The sequence below is a fragment of the Babylonia areolata genome, chromosome 15, assembly GCF_041734735.1.
Source record: "Babylonia areolata isolate BAREFJ2019XMU chromosome 15, ASM4173473v1, whole genome shotgun sequence".
Taxonomy (NCBI): Eukaryota; Metazoa; Mollusca; class Gastropoda; order Neogastropoda; family Buccinidae; genus Babylonia; species Babylonia areolata.
The window spans coordinates 31,905,470-31,915,469 of NC_134890.1; the positions used below are offsets into that span (position 1 = coordinate 31,905,470).

Below are 10,000 nucleotides of genomic sequence, written 5' to 3' on the forward strand. Positions count from 1 at the left end.
CAGATCGTGAGAAAAACATTTGTGGTTGCAGACTGTTGCCAGTGGGCGGGGCTTGCTGAGACCTCTGGGCAGCTCAGTGATCACCAGCAGACAAGAGGTGAGCTGTCTGTCATGACTTGATGGATTGGGAGGGTTGGGAGTAAGGTGATCAGAGTTAGTACTTACTGGTGAGTTAAGCAGGTACTGATATGGCAGCACTAAACTGCTGGTTCTTTTGTTGTTGTTTTTTTTATTAATTAAAAAAAAAAAGTTCTTTTTTTTTATTTGTTGGGGTCTATATTTTCTTGCTGATTTTCCTTTATTATTTCTGGTGAGGAAAAATATTTGGGATATTTAATTTTGCAGAAGGATATTTAATTTTGCAGGAGATATTTGTGTTATTAGAATTTAGACAAGTCAGTTTTGTGTTCAAATTTTATATGTAATCCTGTCAGCTGCGAACAGGTCAAAGTTGGGTAATGACACCAGCATTTTTCACCCAAGCCAAGTGAATATTACATCAAATGTGAGAGATAACTGTGATAATGTATTATTGGGGCACACATCCACAGTGCAGTTTTTGAATGAAGTGAAGAAGTAACTTGTGTAGAAGAGCGTGTTGATCAGTGTGCGAGAGAACATATTGAGCAGTGTGTGATTGGATTTCAGGTTGCTCAGCCCTCCAACAGCCTGACCTCCCTCAGCTCCATCAACTTCTCTTCACCTAGTGTGTCTGCTCTACTCAACCAGGTAAGCAAAGCCTGTATTGTGAATGTGTATGCATGCTCATGTTTTATAGGTATTTGTTTGCATGCTTAGAATTCATGGATTTTCTCCCCTGAAATGGCCCTTTAGCAGTTGGCTGGGCTAGGTGAGAGATGCCAACTGTTATGATTTCGCCATATTTTGTTGCACTCAGTTGCAGTTTGTTCTGACATTATGCCAATGTCAGAATTGTTCTGACGAGTTCGTTTTTGACTACATAGCATGGTCACATGCTTTCGTGTCGTAACATTACCCAGACACTCTAGACCTATCAGTCACGCAGACACTCTAGACCTATCAGTCACGAGGCCAGGGCAGTCACTACTAACCTTAGTCTCATGTGATGATGCTCAGCTAATCATGTTTGTGTTTACATTGAAATAGCATTGAGTAAGACCAGTCAGCTTAATCATAGCAGTTACATTGTGTTGCAGGTTGGCCAAGTGTTTGTATGCCTTGTAGGTAACATATACACTTGCTGATGTAGCTTGGAGTCGAGTGATCCTATCAAATTCAGAATGTTCCACCATATTTCCTGATTGTTCCTGCAAACACCTGACAGGGGTTGGCATCTCTGTTTGCAGGTGCGGTCATTCCAGACCAGCACAGCATGGAGGGACATTGACCAGGCAGCCAAGTACATTGGTGCAGGAGCTGCCACTGTAGGAGTGGCTGGTTCAGGTAGGTTCCGTTGCTACACACATTGTAATGTTCTTAAGTTACTACTGATGTCCAAGACTTTTAACAGAAAAATAAGAAAGAAAAGACACCACCATAGACTACAGTGGGAGAAAATTTTGACATGAACAAGAACAATAGGTAGTCTACAACAGATTTTGGTGTGTTCCACTTGGGAGGAGTATGTGGCCATGATTTGGTTTCACCTTTTGTGTGTGTGTGTGTATAGTTCTTGGACTATGCATAATTGTTTGCATAATGTTTGTCAGTAGAAGTCTGTATTGATCTGTCAAAAGATTGGGTCAGATTCATGTTAGTCCTTGTAAATTCTTGACAGTGTCTGACATGAACACAACTGATGTTTTTGTAATTATTGAGCATTGGACAGATTTCATTTCCATCAAGTTATTTACTACTTGACAAGATGTAGAATATCATTGTGCTAGAATAGCAGACCTCTTTTTATCCTGAGAAGAAGTTGAGTATGTGGGGAGTTGGGGCTGCTTTGTATTGTATGATGTGAATTTTTTTAGCATAAAGTATAGACCACAGTAAGAATACTATTTAAAGTAGTGAATTGATAAGTTATTTCATCCCCTCTGAAAGTTCAGATTTACTGCCTCTTATGGCCTTAAGTTGCATATATATTTATCATAAATAGCATCCTAAAGATATTCAGAGTAGTATATTAATTTGCCTATTTAGTCCTTACAGCATGTTTGTGACCCTCTGTGTTCCAGGGGCTGGTATCGGCAGCGTTTTCGGCAGCCTGGTGATCGGCTATGCCCGCAACCCTTCCCTGAAGCAGCAGCTGTTCTCCTATGCCATCCTGGGCTTTGCCCTGTCCGAGGCCATGGGTCTGTTCTGTCTGATGATGGCCTTCCTTCTGCTCTTCGCTTTCTAAACAAGCGGGACTGTAGTGCCGAGGACAGCCGATCCATTTTCCATGGGATGAATGAGCTGCATTAGTGTGCTGTGTGCAGGACTAGGGACCTAATCATTCAGGACTTGGTCAACATCTTGGGGAGGGGGTGAGGGGATGGGGTGGGGTGGGGGAGTGTTGGTCATAAACACACTGTGATGAAGAAGAAGAGGAACAAACATGTTTCTAATTTTGTTATTCGGCGAACAAACAGGTCTTTTCACATTCTGTACCTGTTTATGATAGTGCGTTGAAAATATTACCAATCTGTTCAGTTTGGAAGTCTTCCAGATTGACAGCACTTTAGTCAGACCAGTTTGAATAGTTCCTGCTCAAATTTGGAGGCATTCTGTTGAGTAAATGTCAGATTTTGAGGCATTTTATGGAGTCAGTGTCAGGATCTTGATACATTGCACTGCAAGTGTGGTATAAACAAAAACATCAGATGGATGTCCTACTCTTGATGCTTCGTTAGAACATTGTGGGTTAGAGAGATAGTTTGTTCTGCCTGCAAGTTTGATAGTTAGGTGACATGTTAATTGTGCATCGTGTGCTCACGGTTCCACAGTATTCTTGGCCCAGCACCAGTGGTGGGGAGAGCCAGGGAAATTAATTGTGACCGCGTGATTGCGTTGTTTTTCTGTGTATGGTTCATGCTCTAGGAAGCTCACTAATAACTTAGACATGTCACATGTGTTGACTGACTGATGTACAGTGTCAGACCAGAAGTATCTTGTTCTTGTAGTTGTGGGTTATATGAGAGAATAATGGAAACTGACTTAATTCCTTGTGTTTTTTGTGTTATGTCAGCAGCGAAAGGGGAGTGTGTGTGTGTGTGCATAACTGATTCCACTGCAACATCTTCAATGTCTATCATTTAAAGTGTGTATACATGATGTATTTGAGTGATTGCTCAGTTGAAAGCAAGTTACAGTTACTCATACCAGTTTAAACCTGCAAGTCCTTTTGAAAAGAGAAGAAACCAACAAAAAAGCATTACACACAAAAAAAAGCTAAAAAAAAAAAAATAAATAATAACCCAGGACGAACCAGCCAAACAAGTGGACAATAAAAAATGAACATCTTAGTGATGTGCAAAATCTCATGAACTGACTGAAGACCACCCAAACTGACACTAAAATAACCTGTGTCTGCGTGCACTTTTTTTTTTCTTTTTTTTTTATATGGGGAAAATACCTTGGAACAAAGACAGGGAACAGTTGCAACAAATGTCTTCATTGAAAAAACTGACCAGTATGTTTCAACCTATGACATTCAGACTACCAAAAACCAATGTCTAACTTCAAGGGATGAGCTTTTCACTAACAATGGTTGCTTCCCTTTGATGGGCTTGTGCCAAGTTCGTGGTTGGTTGTGAACCAAATGACATGGGTATAAATTTAGGAATTTGTCTTTGTCATCACCAGCCCTCATGATCTGAAGAATAAATGATCAAGATCCTCAAATTAAACCTTTGTCTTGAATTCATCAATGGTTGGAACGATGAAAGAATTGTCATCAAGTTGATCTGGCTTCTCTCAAAACTTTTGTGGTTAAGTTTCACCAGTTGTTGTCAATCACCAAAATATACTCGGTACAGATGGTTTCATATTTTTCATTTAGATAATAATAAAAGCAGTGATAATAATGCAATAAAAAAGATACTTCTTGTATGTTGTTAAAAATTTGCATGTGTGCATTTTAATAATTTCCTGTTTCTCTTTTTAAGATTTTATATTCAGTCTGTCATTTATCATTGAGGCAAAGCTCAAATGATTTGTTTTTATCAAAAGAATCCACATATATCTGCTATTTTGGAGAAAGTTAGTACTGAATAATGCTAGGTTCCTGTGAGAGAAATGGTTAGAATGATAACAAATACTTGGACCATGCTTCACATTGGATGAACAGTATCCCTGCAATACACAGCATTAGAACTCCCTGCACATTTGTGTATTTCGGTTTCACCAAGGGCACATGTAATGTGAAATTGAAACAAAAAAAACAAGAGAGGCAAGGCCTTCAAGATTCACTTGTGATAAATTAAGTCCCCTAGCGTTAATTACAGAGTAATTTCCCTTTTTTACTATCTGCACCAAAACGTTTGCAAAATAAATAAAAATTCCATGCTTGAACAAAAAATGATAATAATGACTGCTCTTGTTGTTGTGTCAGAATAAGAGGTCAAAGTGCCAAGTTTAGAGAATACAAAAAATATAAATATAACAGTAAATGCAGTTTGCATATAATTAGGCTTCTTTTTTTATTATTTTTTTGTGCCCATCCCAGAGGTGCAATATTGTTTTAAACAAGATGACTGGAAAGAACTGAATTTTCCCTATTTTTATGCCAAATTTGGTGTCAACTGACAAAGTATTTGCAGAGAAAATGTCAATGTTAAAGTTTACCACGGACACACAGACACACGGACACACACACAGACAACCGAACACCGGGTTAAAACATAGACTCACTTTGTTTACACAAGTGAGTCAAAAATGTGTGAAGTGTTAACACAGAAAAGAAGCAAAAGCCTACACATGAACAAGTCAAGAGCAGAAACGTTGAAGACTAAAACCTTGTAGTAAAACAGGGGGAACCACTTTTTTTTCTTCATTTTTTTCTGGTGATTCACTTTGTTATATTTTACTGCAAGGCAGAATTTGTTCTGTGATGAGGTATCAGAAGTTTCTGATTTGGTTATTCAAGGATGCAGATTTCTTTGTTTTTTGGGGGGAGGAGGGTGTGTGTGTATATATCAACAGTGAAAAAAAAACCCCAGTAATTGTTGACAAACCCAGTCACGGCTGGCTATGACCAGAACAACACAGGAGGCAACTGCTTTCTAGACAATCTTGGCCAAGTTTTTTTTTAATTTTATTATTTTTTTAAATGGTGGAGTGTTTCGCCCAAGTTACATCCCCACTCTCTGGCAGAGAGTGTTTTAGGACATTCAGCACTGGGATGGTCCTGGAAGGCCAACTAGCTTTCGAGGCTGCAGCACTAAGAGCCAGTGCAATCTTGCTTCCTGGTTTGAGAGTCTCCACAAAAGACTAAGCTGTAATAGTGTAAATGATTTCACATTGCAGTGTAGAAACCATTTATCATACAGCTCAAGCTTCACTATTGGCCCACTTGTCTGCTTATGTCAATCTGATGTAAGCAGAGCATTGAGCCCTTACTTTGGAGCATAGATATAATACAGAGTGACCGTGTTAGTATATTTAAAAAAAATCTTTCAACAATTATAATCATCTCCCTTTAATCATACTGAAATTATGATCCACTTAAAATCGTCTCCCTTGATAAAACAATTTCAGTCAGTGTGTGTGTGTGCACTCGCTGCCCCAGTGTCTCTCTGTCTTTGATATGTGAGCTGTGTAATTGCCACACATCATGACAGTATCAACCTAAAGCATTGAAACTGTCGCTGATTCTTTCATGAAAAGACAGGTGTTATCTTTGAGTTGTAATCACGAACCTGTGAATAGATGATACACGTCCGTGGTTGCAGCTGCACAGTTGAGTTGGAATCAGATCAGGATTTCTTTACTTTCTTTTATTTTTATTTTTTCCCTGATGTTAAGCAGGACATGGTTTCCTTTGGCTCCAGAAAGGAATTGGAATGACTGGAAAGAGGTCTGTATGTGAGGCAGTGTGTTTTCAATATCACGGTGGCTAAACAAACGAAGAAACAAACAGAAGCAATAATTGACATAATTTGAAAATAGATCGGCATGATTCATGACAAAAAGTAATCATAACAATTCATAGTATGAACTGGAAAAAAAAAAAATTTTTGAAGATTCTGGCCCATTTCAGAAAAATGTAAAAAGCAGTTTATTATTCAAACCCCCCAGAACCCCCCTCCACACACATCCTTTCCATCACATGACCACTACCACCACCACCACCACAACCGATTGTACACACATATCTGAGGTGTCGTCACAGGTCAGAATGATCCAGCATGACTTTCGCTGACGACAGTGTCAGAAACTGGGGTGCTGTGCCAGAATCGGTCAGACATTGGACTTGTGATCCAGTGTTCACCAGTGATCAGGGTTCAATGCCCCATTTAGGCATGGTGTTAAGACGGGCGCAATAGCCGAGTGGTTAAAGCGTTGGACTGTCAATCTGAGGGTCCCGGGTTCGAATCACGGTGATGGCGCCTGGTGGGTAAAGGGTGGAGATTTTTACGATCTCCCACTGAGGTCAACATATGTGCAGACCTGCAAGTGCCTGAACCCCCTTCGTGTGTGCAAGCAGAAGATCAAATACGCACGTTAAAGATCCTGTGATCCATGTCAGCGTTTGGTGGGTTATGGAAACAAGAACATACCCAGCATGCACAACCCCGAAAATGGAGTATGGCTGCCTACATGGCGGGGTAAAAACGGTCATACACGTAAAAGCCCACTCGTGTGCATACGAGTGAACGCAGAAGAAGAAGAAGAAAGGCATAGTGTTGTGTGCTTGGGAAAGGCACTTTGAGCATGGTGTTGTGTGCTTGGGAAAGGCACTTTGAGCATGGTGTTGTGTGCTTGGGAAAGGCACTTTGAGCATGGTGTTGTGTGCTTGGGAAAGGCACTTTGAGCATGGTGTCGTGTGCTTGGGAAAGGCACTTTGAGCATGGTGTCGTGTGCTTGGGAAAAAGGCACTTTGAGCATGGTGTCGTGTGCTTGGGAAAGGCACTTTGAGCATGGTGTTGTGTGCTTGGGAAAGGCACTTTGAGCATAGTGTTGTGTGCTTGGGAAAAAGGCACTTTGAGCATGGTGTTGTGTGCTTGGGAAAGGCACTTTGAGCATGGTGTTGTGTGCTTGGGAAAGGCACTTTGAGCATGGTGTTGTGTGCTTGGGAAAGGCACTTTGAGCATGGTGTTGTGTGCTTGGGAAAGGCACTTTGAGCATGGTGTTGTGTGCTTGGGAAAGGCACTTTGAGCATGGTGTTGTGTGCTTGGGAAAGGCACTTTGAGCATAGTGTTGTGTGCTTGGGAAAAAGGCACTTTGAGCATGGTGTTGTGTGCTTGGGAAAGGCACTTTGAGCATGGTGTCGTGTGCTTGGGAAAGGCACTTTGAGCATGGTGTTGTGTGCTTGGGAAAGGCACTTTGAGCATGGTGTTGTGTGCTTGGGAAAGGCACTTTGAGCATGGTGTTGTGTGCTTGGGAAAGGCACTTTGAGCATGGTGTTGTGTGCTTGGGAAAGGCGCTTTGATCATAGTGTTGTGTGCTTGGGAAAGACGCTTTGAGCATAGTGTTATGTGCTTGGGAAAGGCACTTTGAGCATGGTGTTGTGTGCTTGGGAAAGGCGCTTTGAGCATGGTGTTGTGTGCTTGGGAAAGGCACTTTGAGCATGGTGTTGTGTGCATAGTGGTGTGTGCTTGAGAAAGGCACTTTGAGCATGGTGTTGTGTGCTTGGGAAAGGCACTTTGAGCATGGTGTTGTGTGCTTGGGAAAGGCACTTTGAGCATGGTGTTGTGTGCTTGGGAAAGGCACTTTGAGCATGGTGTTGTGTGCTTGGGAAAGGCACTTTACTTCCACTTTTCTCACTCCTCTCCAGCGTGAACGGGAACCTGACTTCGGCTGAGGATGGTCGAAATGGTGGAAGGAGGGGATTGAACCCCGCCCTCCTGTGCCACAGACACAGTGGATGTGGATTCACTGACCTAGTGACTGTAAAAGATTGTATCATTGTGTCCTTTAACTCACTCAGTACGGCCAGTCCTCTCTTCTCCTCTACACAGACCCTTCGGATGTCCAGTGGGTGTCTGAATGACCCAACCTTTAGCTTCCGCCGTCAGAATTGTGGTATTCTTTGTCAACATTCACCTCTTCAGTATAAGAGCCTTCCGCTTGCAATATTTTGATGATGGTAACTGGGGTGAAACGCTGTTAACGTCGTCTCTTTCGCCGTTCGTATGGAGAGAGTTAACCTGTCGTGAATGCTGCTTGCTGGATATCATACTGTTTCCCCATTCCTTTAAATTCCGCATGGCAGTGCATACATTACAAGACCTTTAACGTCTGTATGTTATATGCATGTTTTTTACAAACTGCACTAAATGGGAGTTCGAGTTCTAGTAGTTCTGAAAGTCTGAGTAAACAAAATGGTTATTTTGTCCAAACACTGATCAGCGACTCGATGTGTGTGTTTGCATGTTGTAAGGGAACTATATTATAAACGGTTACTTTGTTCAAACACTGATCATCCAATGTGTTTACGTGTTGGAAGGGAATTGATTGGTTACTTTGTCCAAACAGTGATCAGCCATCAACTCTGTGTGTGTGTGTGTGTGTGTGTGTGTGTGTGTGTGTGTGTGTGTGTGTGTGTGTGTGTGTGTGTGTGTGTGTGTGTGTGTGTATTTACGTGTTAGAAGAGAACTATAAATGGTTACTTTGTCCAAACAGTGATCAGCCAGCAACTCAGTGTGTGTGTGTTGTGTGTCTGGGTGCTGGAAGAGAACTATAAATGGTTACTTTGTCCAAATACTGATCAGCTAATGACTCGGTGTGTGTGTTTACGTGTTGGTAGGAAACTATAAATGGTTACGATGTCCAAACACTGATCAGCCATCAACTCTGAGTGTGTGTGTGTGTGTGTGTGTGTGTGTGTGTGTGTGTGTGTGTGTGTGTGTGTGTGTGTGTGTGTGTGTGTGTGTGTGTGTGTGTGTGTATTTACGTGTTGGAAGAGAACTATAAATGGTTACTTTGTCCAAATACTGATCAGCTAATGACTCGGTGTGTGTGTTTACGTGTTGGTAGGAAACTATAAATGGTTACTATGTCCAAACACTGATCAACCAACGACTCTCTGTGTGTGTATGTGTGTGTGTATTTACGTGTTGGAAAAGAACTATATGTTTTTTTGTCCAAACACTGATCAGCCAGTGATTCGGTGTGTGTGTTTACGTGTTGGAAGAGAACTATTAATGGTTACTTTGTCCAAACACTGATCAGCCAGTGACTATGTGTGTGTGTGTGTGTGTGTGTGTGTGTGTGTGTGTTTACATTGTGGGAGGGAACTATAAATGGTTACTTTGTCCAAACACTGATCAGCCAGTGACTATGTGTGTGTGTGTGTTTACATTGTGGGAGGGAACTATAAATGGTTACTTTGTCCAAACACTGGTTAGCCAATGACTCGGTGTGTGTGTGTGTGTGTGTGTGTGTGTGTGTGTGTGTGTGTGTGTGTGTGTGTGTGTGTGTGTTTAAGTGTTGGTGGGGAACTATGAATGGTTACTTTGTCCAAACACTGGTTAGCCAATGATTCGGTGTGTGTGTGTGTGTGTGTGTGTGTGTGTGTGTGTGTGTGTGTGTGTGTGTGTGTGTGTGTGTGTGTGTGTGTGTGTGTTTAAGTGTTGGAAGGGAAGAGAGAAACCGGACACCCAAAAATTTAATAGTCTTCACGTCGTCAAGAGCACTTCAGTAATTAGTTCTGGAACGTGAATGACAGTCCTTCCTTTTTCCTTTTGTCACACTGACTCTGTCCCTCACTGTTTCCTTCACCAGTCTGTATTGTGCAAACCATACGTTGGCATTTGAAGCAACGGGTGTAGCGCCATGCGTGACGGGCCAAACAAGCGCAACCAAACTCGCTTCAGGTTAACTCCCACCAATTTGAAGCAAATAACAACCACAGGCGTATGCAATTTAACCA

The 10,000-nt window shown here is 41.7% G+C and overlaps 1 protein-coding gene across 2 annotated transcripts in view; it reads left to right on the forward strand.

The window, feature by feature from the left end:
* LOC143290571 (ATP synthase lipid-binding protein, mitochondrial-like) overlaps positions 1 to 3,127 on the forward strand; it is a 4,849-nt gene extending 1,722 nt beyond the window's left edge. For both annotated transcript variants that reach the window (XM_076600138.1, XM_076600139.1), the window contains exons 3-6: positions 32 to 97; positions 649 to 729; positions 1,329 to 1,425; positions 2,163 to 3,127. In XM_076600138.1, coding sequence (XP_076456253.1) covers positions 32 to 97; positions 649 to 729; positions 1,329 to 1,425; positions 2,163 to 2,326 — 408 coding nt within the window. In that variant the 3' untranslated portion in view covers positions 2,327 to 3,127. The remainder of the gene's footprint in view (positions 1 to 31; positions 98 to 648; positions 730 to 1,328; positions 1,426 to 2,162) is intronic.
* The last annotated feature ends 6,873 nt before the right edge of the window (positions 3,128 to 10,000 follow it).